Source organism: Anser brachyrhynchus, assembly GCF_964034855.1.
Source record: "Anser brachyrhynchus genome assembly, chromosome: 2".
Taxonomy (NCBI): domain Eukaryota; kingdom Metazoa; phylum Chordata; class Aves; order Anseriformes; family Anatidae; genus Anser; species Anser brachyrhynchus.
The window spans coordinates 45,966,829-45,985,172 of NC_137695.1; the positions used below are offsets into that span (position 1 = coordinate 45,966,829).

At 46.0% G+C, this 18,344-nt stretch overlaps 1 protein-coding gene across 3 annotated transcripts in view; it reads right to left on the reverse strand.

The window, feature by feature from the left end:
* CPNE4 (copine 4) overlaps positions 1-18,344 on the reverse strand; it is a 290,530-nt gene that overhangs the window by 86,029 nt on the left and 186,157 nt on the right. For all 3 annotated transcript variants that reach the window (XM_080581753.1, XM_080581752.1, XM_080581751.1), the window contains exons 6-7: positions 4,411-4,494; positions 3,414-3,503 (exon numbers count right to left, since the gene is read on the reverse strand). In XM_080581753.1, coding sequence (XP_080437879.1) covers positions 3,414-3,503; positions 4,411-4,494 — 174 coding nt within the window. The remainder of the gene's footprint in view (positions 1-3,413; positions 3,504-4,410; positions 4,495-18,344) is intronic.

An 18,344-nucleotide genomic window follows, 5' to 3' on the forward strand; every position in this document is an offset into this window, starting at 1 on the left:
TGCTATTGTTGAGAAGTCTCCTTCCATTTGCAAAATTTCACAATCTGACATTTCCCTTCAAACACTCCTGTTGCCTCCTAAAACCTTAACTTAAATTATGCCTTCCAGAGTATGTCAAAAAGAAACAGCGGGTATGGGTTCATAACCAGTCATCTCTGTAGCAACTGCTGTTCACAGTGAGCAGGCAATCCTTGTGAGAAGCTCAGCATAGTAGCTGGAATACACAAAAAACTCCCCGTGTTAAATATGGCACAGGGAATCCTTCCAACATTTAACAGTAACATATTGCTATATACTTTATGGAGTGAAACAAAGCATCTGAAGTCAATGCTTCAAAAATACGGTAGTGTGAAGACTGGAATGCTTAGTCAATGTAAATCAAAGTACAGTCATACAGCACTAAACCCATCAGAGACACTTCACCTCTCTGGTTCTTCTAATTTCCACTCTTTTGTCTTTGCTATCATCAAATTCCTAAGTTATGGTCTGCATAGAAAGAAAACAGAATTGTCAGCTGACAAGTGCTATATGCTATCTGTCAAACACAAGTGATTCTGGAGGCTGCTTTACCATAGCAGCCTTATCTTACACCCACCACAAGGTATAAGGGGCCTGAATTGGAAAGAAGCTTCAAGCTTGATTCTTATTTTACAGCCACAATTAATTTTAAAATATTTTTGCATAAAAGAATCTAGTGCAAATCCTACTACTTTTAGCTTTCCTGTGAATATCTGAACTGCAGCCTTAGGCAAATATTCAGCCATCTAAATCAGGGCCTGCAAATATTTGCATACACTGATGAAAACGTATACTCTCTCTCTCTCAAAAAAAAAAAAAAGGAAAAGAAAACATTGTGAAGAATCAGACTACTTTGAAAATTGTCAATAGGTTTGTAAGATCTATCTTGATTTAGTTCTCTTCTTCACCCATTCCTTCACCTTCCACTTTCTCCTTCTCTACAGGTGGTCCCAAAGGACTATTCTTGTTTCCTTTCACTTCTCCCTCTTAACTCTACATTTTGGCAGTATCATCCGCAAATAAATTCAACTATTGTCTCTCTACTCATAGCTCAGAGATCTCCCCCTTTATTTCCAGACCCATCTTCTTCCACCCAAGCTGAAATCTCATCCTTTCTCACACCTTCTCACCTCAATCTTGAAAAGATTAAAGCATATTTCTCCCTCTAGAAAAAAACCCCTCTACCCTTATGAACTTACTAGTGCCTTGACATTTCTAGGTATCACATTTCATTTGCATCTCTCCCTAGAATTTCTCATCTAAGTGATTTAAAGGCCACATACACACAATCTCATTTGAACAACAGAAATATGATCCATTTCTTGTTCCAAACCTTTATGATCGCATTACTAAAGGATGTTACCCATTTCATTTTAAGTTACTTTATACATAAGCTACTTCCACCAGCGGCTTGCCTTTCTCTAGTAGATCAAAGAACTGCCCAGCCTCCCTTTCCAAGCCCTTCATTGCTCACTCCATTCAAAAGCAAAATCTCAGCTCCCAGCCCTGCTGGAGCTGTGATGTGAACTCAACGTCCAAACAAGCACCCTCTGTGCTTTCTCCAGTGCTTCCCTTTTGTCAGGAGGTAGCAGCCTGGTCATCAGAGGTGCCATTAAAGGCACCAGACAAGGCAGGGCCCATTGTCCTTGACTGTCCTTTGAATCAATCATGTTACGAGATCTGGAGGATAGCTGCGCTTTTTTTTTTTTTCTCCCCTGTCCTGGGGAATGATATTGCTTTACACAACACAGAGTAATTTGCTTGTCTTTTATGTTTCAGGCAATAACTCATAGATATTTAATCTACTCCAGAAATTTATAAAATTGCAACCTCCCGAGATATCAAAGTCATTATCCTGACACTTCACATTACTTTCATTCTACACATGCTACCATAAATAAGTCCTACACATTCCTTCATTTGCATTAGAAATCCTCTTTAGTCAATACTGTTAATTTTGCTGGCAGTTTAAAATGGAGGCCATTCTTTCCCCAGATCTCATTCTCTATTTCATCTGCTACAACTCTGTTCCAATCTCAGTGGACATGCCAAACACAACTGGTTTGACCATTTACCAACTAAGAGACAGATGGAAAGATCTTCTGCAACTGCTTCCCTGTACCACCTGAGATACTGAGATTCCTTCCAACATCTCAGATGAACCTCCCACAAACACCTTGGTCTGGCCTCCTAAGCATCTTGCTCTCCATCTACTCCATCCTTCACTTCTCCTTGCTCCATCTCTCATTCTTTCCTCAAACTTCCTCACTCTTTTGGTGCTTCTTTTGCCTTTGGTCTCATGTTGTCTGCTCACCACTGCCACAAGGGACAAAAAAAATACATACGGATACCATTCAGATCTGTGTCTTCCTTGTGCATCCCCAGTGTCATACAAATGTATATATACAAACACAGTGTTGGTATCACTGTTGTTCCATAAACACAGTGCTGATTTTGTGAAGTCATAAAGCACAATCGGCATGACCAATATAAATTCAAGAATTCACAGGACTCCTTTTTATCTTTTCCACCCATGTGTGGCATGCATTATAACATGGAGACCAAGCATTTTATTTCTTCTATCTGCACAGCACATCCTACAGTATGTAATGAGTGAAAAATAAAAGTATAATTTCTGCAGGGTTATACAACTATAATGATGTGAGAAGACAGGTATGCAGAGAGAAGGAACTACTACACACCCTGGTATGATAAGAAAAGAAAGAGACATTTTGGGGTCCAATGTCCTCCCACCAGCTCTGAGAGGCTGAATAGACACTGCAGACAGTGCTCCTTTTTAAACTTTAATTTAGTCTTAACCTTAAACCTGATTAGAAGAATGGAAGAATCTGATTTAGCCATGATTTAACCTAAATTAGCCACAGGGAGATGAATTTCTCTGCACAGAGCTCCTAGAGCCCAAGCATCAGTCTTTCTGCTGAATAGTTACACTGTCATTACTATAGCATGGGTCTTTTTGTGGCCACCCCATTTTTCATATATGTTAACAGAGCTCATTATTCATTTTTTCTTACAGAAGGTCTCCAGCCATAAAAGTGAGGAAGTAGCTAAAACGGTTGCAGGGTTACCACTTCTCTTGAGTATACTTACACCAGTTGAGTGGTGCTGGGTTCAAATTATTCAACTGGCTGGCAAAAACAGCCCCATTATTTTTCCAGGTTAATGTAGGAAACATGGAGAATAATCTACTGATTACAGTGGATTACTACTTCTCTGCATCTTTAATTTGATTGTGGTAATCATAAAACAGCTGTGTGATCATCTTGTCTGTCAAAGAAGAGTGCAGAACAGAGTAGGAATCTTCAACAGAAAATGGGAGAGAAAGTTGTTTTCTATGAGTAAAAACTATTCAGAAAGTAGGAACTGCTTCTGACCTTTAGCCTGCGATCCTGGTCTCCGCTGCACAGAGAATTTACAGATACTTTAAAGGTCTTCCAGGCTGGATTTAAGTTATTCATCACAACCTGAGAATGAAAAGAAATGAAGGGAAGCCTGAATATTTGCACATTTCTACTAACAAGAGCCACAATTTTAAAAATAGTAGTACCATAAAGAGGAGAAAACAACTGAGCTGGAGGTTTGGTGAAAAACATGCATGGGATACCTGCTTTGGAGCAACCTGCAGTTTCCAACAAACCTGCTCTGGAAAGTCCCAGAAAGGAGCACAACTGGGGAAATGGGCCTGTGTCCAGCTCACACTACAAAGAATGCCCCAGCACTGCCACGCTGCAGTAGGGGCATAACCCACAAAAGGAAGGCTGTGGGATACATCTCTGAACTGGAAGCCATGGAAGAGATGAAGGCCTTGGCAGTGGGGATGGGCAGTATCAACTTATGGACACATGGTCTTCCCTGGTAGAAGACTTTATGGGATACATAACAAATAGGCTCACAACCCCAAATACCCAGCATAACTCCAGACCGTACACCTAGATGCTGCTTTTAAAGACATTGCCACTCATTGCCATGGAAGCAGTAACAATATTGTGGCATAAGAAACAAATGTAAAGCACCCAGATTACAAATATTTTTATCACAGCAAGCTATGAGGAGCCAAGCGGATATAACATAGCATTAATAGGAAAATGTCTGTAGCATGGTTTGGGCTAAATAAAATATGCATAAGTACTGACCTGCAAACAGAGTATCTGCCAGTTTAATTAAACTTAAATATTTGTCTTCAGTACCATCTTCCCTTACTCTTGTGTGCATAAGTCAAGACCCGATACCCATTAGTCAATAATTAAAGCAGAGATAGAAGGGTTTTTAAACATGGGTGCTTGCAATACTTCTTTGACATTGGAAGCACAAACTACTCCTCCTGACAACCCACCTGTGTCCTTGGAAAGTAAACCCAACCCTATTCCTTACCTCAGTCCTGTGAACAAGTTGCTGGGTTGCATCATCATTCATCCGGAAAATCTCCAGGAAAGGATCAGATTTGCTGAAAAAATCCTAAAATAAAACATAGAGAATTCTTTTTCTTTGAGCCTTTCAGACACACTGCACCTGTGCTTTCCTGACTGCTAATGAAAAAAGAGTACCAGCATGGTTTTAGTGAAACCTCCTGGTGTCCCTCAGCAATATTTCACTCTTGTGCTTGTTCCACAAGGACTTCCATGGCACTGCTGTTGTTCTCAGACTGGCTATTCAATCATGGTAGGCAGAATGGTAAAATCACACTTTATTTTATTTTTTTTTAACCTTCGTAGACCCAGTCTATGTTCCTGAGCTTTAGCTCCTTCACTGACCTAGCTTATTTCTGCCTACAAAGCTGCTTGGTCTTTTGACATCAGTTTTTATCATGCAGTGTACTTTGAAGCATATTCTACAGTGGCACTACATTCCACGCTGTTTGTCCACCCTCTCAAAATAGAAGTTAACTGGCCAAGACATCATGCTGCTACTAGCTAACACAAGCATTGGCAAGATGAATTAGAGAAGGTTAGAAAAGCAAGTCTTCTTTAGAATGTGAAAACATGAACCATGTAAGGATAACAGAACAGGTAAATGTAAAATATTACTTGGCATCTCTATCAAGAAAATCTGTGACAGGCATTTGGGTTCACATACGTGTTGTACCATAATATACCTGTCATGGATTTGCAATTATCTTACAAGACAGAGAATTCTTAAACCTAAATTAAGTTGCTTTCTATAGTAGAGCCAAAGTGTCACCACAGCCTTTTTAGTTTTAACAACATCCTCTTTTTTTCTGTGCAAGCTGACTGGCTGGAGGAAGGGTTGCTGGGTGTTAGACCTCCACAGCTGGAGGGGAAAATCCAGCTAATTCAAATTGCTCACTGTGGAGTTAATCCACAGGAGGCGAATTCAAGTGGTCCCCATCCATTTTCTGGAATCATGACTCCCATCTTCATTTCCTTCTTCAACAGAATCACATGACTAACTTTATGCATACAGATACTATTTTTCTCTATCAGCCACATCCCAAACCTCCACAGACCTCTGCATCTATCTGGAGCAGAGAGCAATTCTGTTTGCTCTCCTGGTGTTTCTATGCAAGTGTTATTATAAAAATAATTGTAATATGCATAGTTAGTTCTACCCTTTTCTCCTCACCAGATGTCTGCTATACTGACAAGATAGCCATAGGGATAGGAAGAGCTTTGAATGTTAGCTAAAGTCTAGGCACATCATTTTGGTCAAATTTGTCTTCAGCACATTGTTACTATTCCACAAGGGCAAGCAAGCAAAGAAATCAGAGCTTTGAAAATGGAAACCAGAATTTGAATGTCTGGAGAAGGAGATGGATCTCTAGGGACTATGCAGTCTTGGGCAAGACTCAAGCAACCTAAAGTCTTTTCCATGCCCTAAAGATGAAATCTGTCAATGTTGCTGTGTTCAATGTGTTGTTCTGTGAGTAACCTGTTTCTTTTTCTGCTAGAGAAGAGGCAATGGTGTGTTTAGAAACTGATGCAAAGCATGTATGTATGTTTCTGTTAAACTTTATCACATGGAGCTCTAAACAACAAAGCTGTATGTTCGACCATTTTTTCCAATTACATTGTTATGATACATTTAACGTAAGAGTGTGTAGAACTAGCACAAAACCCAACAAAGTCTGTAACTCAGGAGTTTTCCTCAAGGCCCTGATATAGATTTAGTATGTGGACTGAATTCAGTGCTTGAAACTTCTGGTCTGTAAGGGGCTTTGGTGATCAAATTCTGCCAGATTACTACTGCACAGCAGAGAAGAGAGTGAGGCAGCTGGTTTAATCATAGTGACACCAAAATTGAGAGTGCATGGGATTAAAAATGATTGAGCTGCCTCTTCTTACACATAAGCATATTGTTTAAGGGTGAGTAAAAGCTTAACGTTTAATGGATTCTTTATGAAACACAAATTTGGTAAGAAAAGTTATCTGAAAGAAAACACCTCAAAATGATACATCCAAAAGAATGCACCCCGCAGTGCAGAAAACTTCAGAAAGGATAACAGGATTTTGTGTAAGAAGACTCAAAATATAGTATCACTTTGAGCTGAGTATCATGAAAACTGACAGAGCAAACCTCAGCACTAGGGAAGTAATTTTTAATATCTGGTTTTAATAACAAAGGCAATACCATCTGAAGGGAAAGATTTTCACTCTGGATGATAGCTTCTATTGCCCCTCCTCAATGTAAAACCAAAGCTTAATTCCTTGCAGAATCAAGGTAAAAGCCTCAAATCCTTCAATATTGAAGATGCTCTGTAACAACTTAAAAATGATAAGCTAAATAAAAACATTTTCTTAGTTATTAACATTTTCAAAGCATTTTTGTTGTTACGCTAAATCTATCAGCTTTGCTTTACCTCACATGAGAATCTTCTGAAAGAAGAATAGCAGCAATAAAGGTTTAATGTTTTGATAATTTAATAATGCTTGAATGATTAATGTAACGCATTTGCTCCTAGCATAATGCACACTGCTCTTTCAGTATGCGTGGCAGTTACGCAATATTAACACAAATACGTGGTTTAAACTTTAAAAAATTAACCACCTCTGTTTCTGAGCACCTTGTTTGACACATCTTTTGGTATGCTCATTTTCAGAACATGACAGTTTTTAAAACTCAGGTTTAGGGAGTCAAGTTAAAGGTCCCTCAGAAAAGACACTAATCAGTTTTGGAAATTCATCAGTAGCAGGACAAAGCATTTAAGAATTTTTTAGTAGTTCAGTACTGAGGTGTCCTGGTTTCAACTGGGATAGAGTTAATTGTCCTCCTAGTAGGTGGTATGGTGCTGTGTTTTGGATTTAGGATGAGAGTTATGCTGGTAAAACAACAATCTTTCAGTTGTTGCAGAGCACTGCTTACACAGAGTCAAGGACGTTCCAGCTGCCCATAGCGCCCTGCCAGCCAGGAGGCTGCGGGTGCACCACGAGCTGGGAGGGGACGCAGCCAGGACAGCTGGCCCAAACGGGCCAGAGCCATGTCCCATACCGCATGGGGTCGTGCCGAAGACTGGGACTGAGCACGTTGACCGGAGTGTGGCTGCCACCGCGCGGGGTCTGTCTGGGCGTCATCACTCGGTGGGCAGTGAGCAATTGCATTGTGCATCACTGTGCATTCATCCTGGAGGAGAGAAGGCTCGGGGGGATCATAGCAATGTCTAGGCATCCCCAAAAGGAGGATGCAAAGAAGACGGAGCCAGGCTCTGTAGTGGGTTTACGTGGCAAGGTTTTGGTAGCAGGGGGCCATAGGGGTGGCTTCTGTGAGAAGGATCTAGAAGCTGCCCCATGTTTGGTAAGGGCCCCACTGCCGACCAGAGCTGAGCCAATAACTGATGTTGTTTTGCGCCTCTGTGAGAGCAGATTTAAGACAGGGAAAAAAAAACGCTGCGCCACACAGCAGCTGGGAGAGTGAGAGGAGTGAGGAACAGCCTTGCAGGCGCCAAGGTCAGTGAAGAAGGAGGGGGAGAGGTGCTCCAGGTGCCAGGGCAGAAGTCCCCTGCGGCCTGTGGTGAGGACCATGGTGAAGCAGGCTGTCCCCCTGCAGCCCATGGAGTGCCACGGTGGAGCAGGGTTCCACGCTGCAGCCCGTGGAGGAGACCACGGCGGAGCAGGTGGACCTGCACTGACGGAGGCTGCGGCCTGTGGAGGACCCCTGCTGGAGCAGATTCCGGGCCAGACCTGCAGCCCATGGAGAGGAGACCCCGCAGGAGCAGGGGGTCTGGGGGGAGCTGCTGCCCATGGGGGATCCAGGTTGGAGCAGTTTGCTTCAGAGGGATGGACCCCGTGGTATGGACCCATATCTGGAGCAGTTCTTGAAGAGCTGCTGCCTGTGGGCAGCCCACGCCGGATCAGTTCAGCAAGGACTGCATCCCGTGGGAGGGACCCCACAGCACAGGGGACGAGAGTGACCGAGAAGGAGCGGTGGAGAAGAAGCGCTGTAGACTGACCATAACCCCCATTTCCCCGTTCCCTTGCGCCGCTTGGGGGGAGGAGGTGGAAGAGGGTGGATGGGGGGGGAAGATGCTTTTGGTTTCTTTCCTTTGTTTCTCACTCTAGCTCGTTAGTAATAAGCAATAAATCTTACTGTCTCCCTATGCTCAGTCTGTTTTGCCTGTCACGATAATTACTGTGCGATCTCCTTGTCCTTATCTCAACCCTTGAGGCCTTTTAATCGTATTTTCTCCCCATTCCTCTTTGAGGAGGGGGAGTCAGAGAGCGGTTGTGGTGGAGCTTGGCCGCCCACCCGAGTAAAACTACCACAGGCTCTTGTCAGCGGTGCCCAGCGGCCGTACGGCTCTACGTGGCCCTGCTTCAGCAGGGGGGCTGGAGCAGATGACCTCCAGAGGTCCCTTCCATCCCCAACCCTTCTCTGAGCTTCCTTCTGGGTAAAACACAGGCCCCTTTTACACCACTGACACAGAAGATGGCGTAGGATGCCACCACTTCACGTAACTAATGAGGCGCTGCTCATTTCTATCGTCCTCCTGAGACAGCCAAGAGGTGCCGATGCTCCTGATTTTCTCTAAACAACCCTAGGTTTCTCAGTCACATTCCCACTGTCTCTGGCCAATTTCCACCTTCCCAGGTGATAAGTTGTTCCTCAGTTTCTTGTTGTGTCCTCATCAATGGTGGAACACAAAAAGCAATGCAACTTTCCAAGACTCCTTTGGGAGAATTAGAAAGCAGGTATTCTTTATTAACAGCGCTGGGTATGTGGGGGATAATTCCACCCAACACGTACACCTAAGCAAGACAAGGAGTACTTTATTCATGGTACGGTGATATCCGTATTCATGCAGTTTGCAAGAAAGGGCAGGATTTATGCTAATGGTTTCTCAGACCTAATTATCATATTGCCCCTCCTACTATCGCAGGCGCAGTAACCTCTGGTGGTCGCACTTTGGGGGCTTTCTGATAAAGGCTCATAGTTTTTTTCGTCTTGCACTTCTTTCCGTTTTGCACATGCACAGTCATTGTTTAACTGCTTCAGCACTTTTGATCTTCTATAAGCTCAGCTAACTTAATTAAGTTCTACTTTGGGCACCGTGTTCCTTCTTCAGCCTGGATTTTGTGGACAGAGCTGAATCTTCTTATCACGCGAGGCCGATACAACAACTGAGCAATATAAAATTTTGTGGCTGCTCCCATCCCCAACACTTTCCCATTCCCATGACGACTTCTCATCCCCCAAATGACTTCTCACCCCCAAGTCTCACTCGGGGACCCGCCACCCGCAGCCGCTCCCCATCAGGAGCAGACATCCCCAAATCAATTGGCGGCGCAGGCAGAGGGCTGCGTTCAGTCCGTCCCCCCCCCGCCCCTCCCCCCCTTCTGACCGATGCAGGAATAAGTGCAGGCAGAGGCTTTGCAGGGTGGAAAAGTGGTAATTTATTCCTGGGGTAATTGTGGCTGCCACCCCCAGCCCGTCCCCAGGTGAGGCGCGGCTGCCTGCTCAGTTGCGGGGCCTGGCCTGCCGGCCCGCGTGGTCGCCAGACCCCGGCTCCTCCTGCTGGACCCGACGTAGCCACTCTATGTCCTCCGGGTTGTCGTACCACAGGGGCAGTGGCAGTCTGTGCCTGTCCTGCCCCAAGCGCCAGGAGCGGCTGCGGACAAGCTGTCGTGGTTCAAAGGGGCTGCGCTCCCTGCGCCTGGGCGAGGCGCTGCGGGAGCGGTAGCCTGAGGGGCTCCTCTGCCGCTGCTGCTGCTGCTGCTGCCGCCGCTCCAGCCGCGCGTCGCGTTGCAATCTTCCGCGGGGTCGTCGGGCCAGGCGCACAACTCCAACGATGGGCCCGCGGCACAGCGGGCAGGTGTTTCTTTCTGCGGCCCAGGCCTGGATGCAATCCAGGCAGAAGGAGTGCCTGCAGGGGTCCACGCAAGCTGCGTTGGACAGCTGGTCCAAGCAGATGGGGCACGTCTCGTCCCCGGGGGCCTCCTCTGGCTGCTCCTGCTGCTGTGGCCGGCTCATGGTGCCTGCCGCCGCTGCGACGTGGAGCTGGTCGTCCTCTGGGGGAGGCTGCCTTTGTGGCAGGCGCTTAGCAGCAGCCTGGGGTCTTCAGCACCTCCCTTGCCTCGCGGGTCGCCGGCAGGACCTCGACGCCTCACGTGCCACCAGCGTGCCACCAGGAGGACTACTGCAGACAGAACCAGGAAGAAAATATTCTAGCAGCAAATAGACATTAGCTTTCTAGGTTCAACCAAGTTGTCTAGAGTACTGTAGCTGTCAACATTCCGTGTATGGATTGCAAACATTGCTATTAGAATGGCAAATATGCTTATGATCGGTTATACTTGGCAAGACTGCGCTTAGGACAGATGAGGTACATAGATGTCTATACATTTGAGACCCTTACCGAAGGCCCTCGATGGCTCGCGTGCAACAAGAATGGCTTCGTGTGTGCCTCTTGCAACACCTCCGCCTCTCTCTCCTTCCAGCCGTGGGACCTCGAGCTCTCGACTACCACCAGCCGGACTGGCCGCAGGCGCGCCGCTCAGGGCACTTATAGCCAGCCACCTTTTGTGAGGTCATAGGGTGACATCAGAAGGGTCTCGGGGTGTCCCTGATGGCAGCACTGACTTGACGGGAGTCTCAGGTATTTGAAGTGACACTTTATTCTTGATACCTTAGGGCCCACTCCTTGGCCCACTCCTGGGTTCGGTCTCTTCCGAGATGGCTTTTCTTAATTAGCCTGATACCGCTCTCCATGCTTGGCTCCTGTCAGCGTGGAGCAGCCATCTCACATCAGCATTGTCTCACAACGGTCAGGTGACCTCTGTCAGTGCTGCCATCAGGGACACCCCGAGACCCTTCTGATGTCACCCTATGACCTCACAAAAGGTGGCTGGCTATAAGTGCCCTGAGCGGCGCGCCTGCGGCCAGTCCGGCTGGTGGTGGTCGAGAGCTCGAGGTCCCACGGCTGGAAGGAGAGAGAGAGGCGGAGGTGTTGCAAGAGGCACACGCGAAGCCATTCTTGTTGCACGCGAGCCATCGAGGGCCTTCGGTAAGGGTCTCAAATCTATAGACATCTATGTACCTCATCTGTCCTAAGCGCAGTCTTGCCAAGTATAACCGATCATAAGCATATTTGCCATTCTAATAGCAATGTTTGCAATCCATACACGGAATGTTGACAGCTACAGTACTCTAGACAACTTGGTTGAACCTAGAAAGCTAATGTCTATTTGCTGCTAGAATATTTTCTTCCTGGTTCTGTCTGCAGTAGTCCTCCTGGTGGCACGCTGGTGGCACGTGAGGCGTTGAGGTCCTGCCGGCGACCCGCGAGGCAAGGGAGGTGCTGAAGACCCCAGGCTGCTGCTAAGCGCCTGCCACAAAGGCAGCCTCCCCCAGAGGACGACCAGCTCCACGTCGCAGCGGCGGCAGGCACCATGAGCCGGCCACAGCAGCAGGAGCAGCCAGAGGAGGCCCCCGGGGACGAGACGTGCCCCATCTGCTTGGACCAGCTGTCCAACACAGCTTGCGTGGACCCCTGCAGCCACTCCTTCTGCCTGGATTGCATCCAGGCCTGGGCCGCAGAAAGAAACACCTGCCCGCTGTGCCGCGGGCCCATCGTTGGAGTTGTGCGCCTGGCCCGACGACCCCGCGGAAGATTGCAACGCGACGCACGGCTGGAGCGGCGGCAGCAGCAGCAGCAGCAGCAGCAGCAGAGGAGCCCCTCAGGCTACCGCTCCCGCAGCGCCTCGCCCAGGCGCAGGGAGCGCAGCCCCTTTGAAGCGCGAGAGCTTGTGCGCAGCCGCTCCTGGCGCTTGGGGCAGGACAGGCACAGACTGCCACTGCCCCTGTGGTACGACAACCCGGAGGACATAGAGTGGCTACGTCGGGTCCAGCAGGAGGAGCCGGGGTCTGGCGACCACGCGGGCCGGCAGGCCAGGCCCCGCAACTGAGCAGGCGGCCGCGCCTCACCTGGGGACGGGCTGGGGGTGGCAGCCACAATTACCCCAGGAATAAATTACAACTTTTCCACCCTGCAAAGCCTCTGCCTGCACTTATTCCTGCATCGGTCAGCGGGTGGGGCTGAACGCAGCCCTGTCCCGCTGCCCGTGCCGCCAATTGGTTTGGGGATGTCTGCTCCTGATGGGGAGCGGCTGCGGGTGGCGGGTCCCCAAGTGAGACTTGGGGGTGAGAAGTCATTTGGGGGATGAGAAGTCGTCATGGGAATGGGAAAGTGTTGGGGATGGGAGCAGCCACAGAGGTGACCTGGCCCGACTGGGAATAAGGCTGACAGCAAAAGCCTCCTAAAAGCCTGCCAGAAGAGAATGCCTGCCAGCTGGGAACCGGGCCTGGCAACCTGCAGCATCTTTGGAAGGCGCTGCTGGCCTCCTGCAAGTGCAGCCTAAGGGTACCTAAGAACCAGAGACTTCCTGAAGACACCAGCACCAAGGGCAAAAGCAAGGAACTACAAGAGCAACGGACTGTCTGAGAAGGAGGAACGGCTCTGGGAAAGGTGTCCTTCTCAGAGACTAGGAAGCATCGGTGTCTATCGCTTGTCTCAGGTGAAACACAGAAATTAGCAGCGGCTTTTGGCTGCTCTAAGGCGGTGGTGTCCTCTGCCCTCTTCTGTCTCTCTTGATAGAAAAAGGACTCCTTTTCGACCCAAAATGGAGCGCCTCTCTCCCTCAAAACTTCCTGTGCTGCACAAATTGTTCTTGCCTACACAACATCCTAACCCATTGAACCTTTGCTGGGGATGCCCGGCTGACTCCAAACTCTCTGATGGGAGTCTCACATCTTTGCAGTGACACTTTCTTCTTCACTCATTGGGGCCTACTCCTGGGCCCACTCCTGGGTTCGGTCTCTTCCAAGATGGCTTTTCTTAATTAGCCTGATACCTCTCTCCACACTTGCCTTTAATCACAGAATATTGCCCAGTGGTGGTCTGTGGCCATGTGTAGTAAAGAGAACTTTTCAGCAAAGAAAGCCTCCGTGTCCTTGTGTATTGCAGCATCCTACCAACTCCCACTTGCCATCTCTCTACACCCGCAGGCCGGGGGGCATCCGTGAAGGGCTCAAACCTTTGGAAGGTCACGGCATGAACTTCACTGTTGTCAGAAGCGGGATTCCGTAAAATGCGCGCTCAGGGATGCTTTTGAGGAGATGGTAGAAGAACACTGGGAGGTGCACGAGGCTGTGCTGGTTTCAGCTGGGATAGTGTTCCTTGTCTTCCCAGTAGCTGGTATGGAGCTGGGTTCTGGATTTCGGATGACAGTGATGCTGATAACACACTGATCTTTTAGTTCCAGCAGAGCAGTGCTTACACAGAGTCAAGAACATTTCAGCTGCCCATATCGCCCTGCCAGCGAGGAGGCTGGGGTTGCACAAGGGGGACACAGCCAGGGCAGCTGGCCCAAACTGACCAAAGGGATGTCCCACATCATGTGGAGGAGTAGTGCTGAACAATAAAAGTTGGGGGGCTGGCCAGGGTCAGGTGGCTGCTTCTTGGAGTCTGGCTGGACATCAGTCTGTGGGTGCTGAGCAATTGTACTGTGTAACACTTGTTTCATATAATCCATTGTTATAATTATTATAATTACTTTCCCTTCCTTTTCTGTCCTATTAAACTGTGGTTATCTGAAACCATGAATTTTACTTTTTCTTTCCTGATTCTCTCCCCCATTCTACTGAGTGGAGGGGAGTGAGCGAATGGCTGTGTGGTGCTTAGCTGCCTGCTGGGTTAAACCACAGCATGAGGAAATACATTAAAAAGTGGTATTAGCTTTTACTTTACACACATTTGCTGGAGAATCTCAAGCCATGATAACTGCCTCTCTTAGAACAGGAAAGGCAGTTTTCCTGCCTCATTGCTCATAATTTATTACAGCTATCATAAAAATGTAGCTGCTTGTTATGGTAATTGTGACACAGCTATTAATGCAATAGAACCTTTCCAAAAGTTATTGTTCCTCTGTGAAGTGTTCTCAGTGGATCTCTTGAAACAAAGATGTGCCATCTGAGCTGACTGGGCTTCAATAAAACATGAAAATGCAGTTATACCTTCCAAACAAGTACTGTAATAAAACCATAACCTTTATTTCTGCAAAGTCAGTTAACTAAAGGAAACTTTCTTACTGTGACTTTCTATAATTCTGTACTGAATGTTTCAGTCACCCCTTCAGGAAAAATTGCGTAGGCTTTATTTGTTTTATGGCATCTCTAAAACTCTTGCAGTTTTACATGGGGGGAGTAAAAAAAAAAACAAACAAACAAACAAAAAAATATACTGCCTGATAAATTATACCAACAAACTGTTTAATCTGCCAAAAATGTGTGTTCACACTTTTTTCCCTAGTGAAGGAAACTCTTCTATTCAGGGATCACAATCTGGATAACCTTTCAAGCTTTCTTTTAAAGGATAGAAGAAGAAAATTGTTGTCCTTTCAAGACACCGCTGATGGTAATGGATGGGAAGAGGTTTTTTTTAATCCTTAAAGTACATCCAGAATCTCCTCTCACCCATTCTTTTACCCACAAGTTGTTAGACAAAAAGATTTAACTTCTGTCACTTCCACAGACACCAGTGCAGCACACCCTGATATGACACAGGTGGCTCTGTGTAGCAGAGCATAAGCAATTGCTCCACAAGCTTCCTCTATCTTTCAGGAGATTTCTAGGCCAGTCCCAGCCCTCACTTTGCTTCTCTGGTATAATCTCTCTGCACAGATCCTCACTCCACTGAGAAGGGACAGGCATGCAAAACCATGCTTAGGCTTTCACCAGATGGGCTTTCCTCTATTCTCTAGTGCTTTTTTTTAAACTTTATGTGACTTTGGAGCACCCATGCTTTTTCATCAATGGATGAATGGTGCAATTTAAGGAACTTCAAATCTTAGTAACGGTAATTACTAGTAGTGCCTTGCATCTACTGACATCAAAGTTAATTCTAAGCCATATCAAAAGCCATAGCCTCTTCTTATAAATGAGATAAGTGAAGTTTCAGCCAGATTTAGAGCCATGCCTCTAGCTGGAGCAAATTGAAAGACTTCTTTCAACAGTGACTGTCTTTTCATAGAATCATAGAATCATAGAATATCCTGAGTTGGAAGGGACCCATAAGGATCATCAAGTCCAACTCCTGGCACCGCACAGGTCTGCCCAAAAGTTTAGACCATGTGAATAAGTGCACAGTCCAATCACTTCTTAAATTCAGACTGGCTTGGTGCACTGACTACTTCACTGGGGAGCCTGTTCCAGTGTGCGACCACCTTCTCGGTGAAGAACCTCTTCCTGATGTCCATCCCAAACTTCCCCTGCCTCAGCTTCACACCGTTCCCACGGGTCCTATCACTGGTGGTAACAGAGAATAGGTCATCTGCCTCTCCACTCCCCTTTGCGAGGAAGCTGTAGACTGCGATGAGGTCCCCCCTCAGCCTCCTCTTCTCCAGGCTGAACAGGCCCAGTGACCTCAGCCACTCCTCATCTGTCTTCCCCTCTAGGCCCTTCACCATCTTCATCGCCCTCCTCTGGACACTCTCCAACAGTTTAATGTCCTTTTTGTACTGTGGTGCCCAGAACTGCACACAGTACTTGAGGTGAGGCCGCACCAGCGCAGAGTAGAATGGGACAATCCCTTCCCTCGACCGACTAGCAATGCCGTGCTTGATGCACCCCAGGGTACGGTTGGCCCTCCTGGCTGCCAGGGCACACTGCTGGCTCATATTCAACTTGCTGTCAACCACAACCCCCAGATCCCTCTCTGCAGGGCTGCTCTCCAGCGTCTCATTGCCCAGTCTGTACGTATAGCCAGGGTTGCCCTGTCCCAGGTGCAGGACCCAGCATTTGCTTTTGTTAAACTTCATGTGGTCGGTGATCGCCCAGCTCTCCGATCTGTCCAGATCTCTCTGCAAGGCCTTTCCACCCTCATCCGAGTCCACAACTCCTCCAAGTTTGGTGTCGTCGGCAAATTTGCTCAGAACACCTTCTAGTCCTACATCTAAATCATTTATAAAAACATTGAAGAGGACTGGCCCTAAAATGGAGCCTTGAGGGACCCCACTAGTGACCATCCACCAGCCAGATGTGGCCCCATTTACCACAACCCTTTGAGCCCTGCCCATCAGCCAATTGCTCACCCATTGTATGATGTTTTTGTTTAGCTGTATGCTGGACATTTTGTCCAGTAGGATCCTATGGGAAACCGTGTCAAAACAGTGACTGTCTTTTAGTGATTTTCATCAGCTGAAAACAGGAGTTTTGATTCAAATAACAGAAAAAGATCACTGCCTGAGTTGCACACTGTACTACAGAGGAATTTGTTTTTATTAGATGAATCCCACCTTGACTAGACATGTTAAAATGGCAATAGTGGTCATGCTCTTGCAATATTTCTGAATGATCCTCCTTAACTTATCCCCATAAGTATTTCGACTACTCTCTAAAGCTATTGCCCAGAAAACACCGGCCTAATTTGGAAGCATGCTCTGGCAATATCCTTTCAGTTAATAACAACAAGAGCCATATGTAACTCATAACATTTACACTGGATTACATTTTACATTTGTGGAGAAGGAATGAGCAAGTGAAGTCCTATTACGTCGTACACACCTTTTCCTTTTTCTAGATGTGACTGTGTGGAACAGTAAAAATCTCGAGTGCAGTTTTGGAAATCAGGTTTAAAAATGTCTGTCTTTAGACGAGGTTGGTAAACCTATATTTCGACACCTAAATGAATTATGTGATTCTGAAACACTAGAAGTCCAGCAACTCTGGAGAAAGAGGTAATTCATCTTTCAGATGAGAAACAAATTAAGGTCCTGATCATTTATGACTGTTAATGATCCTAACCACAGTAATGCTATTTACCTGTTATAAATAAATTCCAGTACTATTAATCACTTTCTGCTTGCCTGAGTTTTCCTGGCAGTTACAACCTAAAATGCTATTCATCAGTTATGGCATGATTTTGAAAATCTGATGTCTGTAACCAAAAATACTCTGATTTGATTTTAAGCTACTTAATTGTCAAATTTTACAAGCACATGCTTGGAGCATCAGAATTGTAAACTTTTGTATAGGGTTATCATATGTTTTAATTAGAGAAGTTTCATATGTGGGAAGGGACTCTTTACCATTATAAAGTATTTACTCTTTACTTGTAAAGTAATGGTAGATATTGTGATCCAGTGCACTTGTAAACATCTGATCTTTAATTATATGTAAAGCCCTATTATCTAAAAGACGGTTATGGTCTTATGACACCTACAGATTACAAAGATATTCCCCAGATTACCTCAAATAATTATGTATCGTCTATTACACTGAAATAACAGAGTGTGCCTGACAAGCAGTCACCTAGATTTCCTGGGCTGTGTATTGCTTCAGGTGCTTATTATACGTGTATTGCTAAACAAGATCAGATACTTTTAGCAAGATAATTCTTATAATGAAGAGTAGTGTCTGAGTCAGTGGAGAAATTTCTTATTAAAAATGGAAAAAGGATTTAACAAATATGCTACAGTCTTTTACTCACATTTAAGCTAGATTTTGACTATCAGAAAGTATATCATGAGTGAGCTGTTTTCTAGCTTTTAAAATCCTTGCTTCAACTATATCATCTTTGACTACTTATAGAAAGACTTCTCTAAGCACTTCTTCTCACTTCTCTAAGCACTTCTGATCTGTGGCATTTTAAATAATTAAGTTGTCTTAGCAATAGCATAATTAAATTGTCTTGGTTTTAATTAGATTCCCTTGATTTTTTTTTTCCTAATTACTTCACAACTTAAGGAAAGCCTCATTGTGAACACTGATCGGAAATCTCTGATGTGTTTAATAATATGAGGCAAAAAATATCTGCAGGTGAAGATCTCATCAAATTATATTTGCAGGCATTCTTACAACTT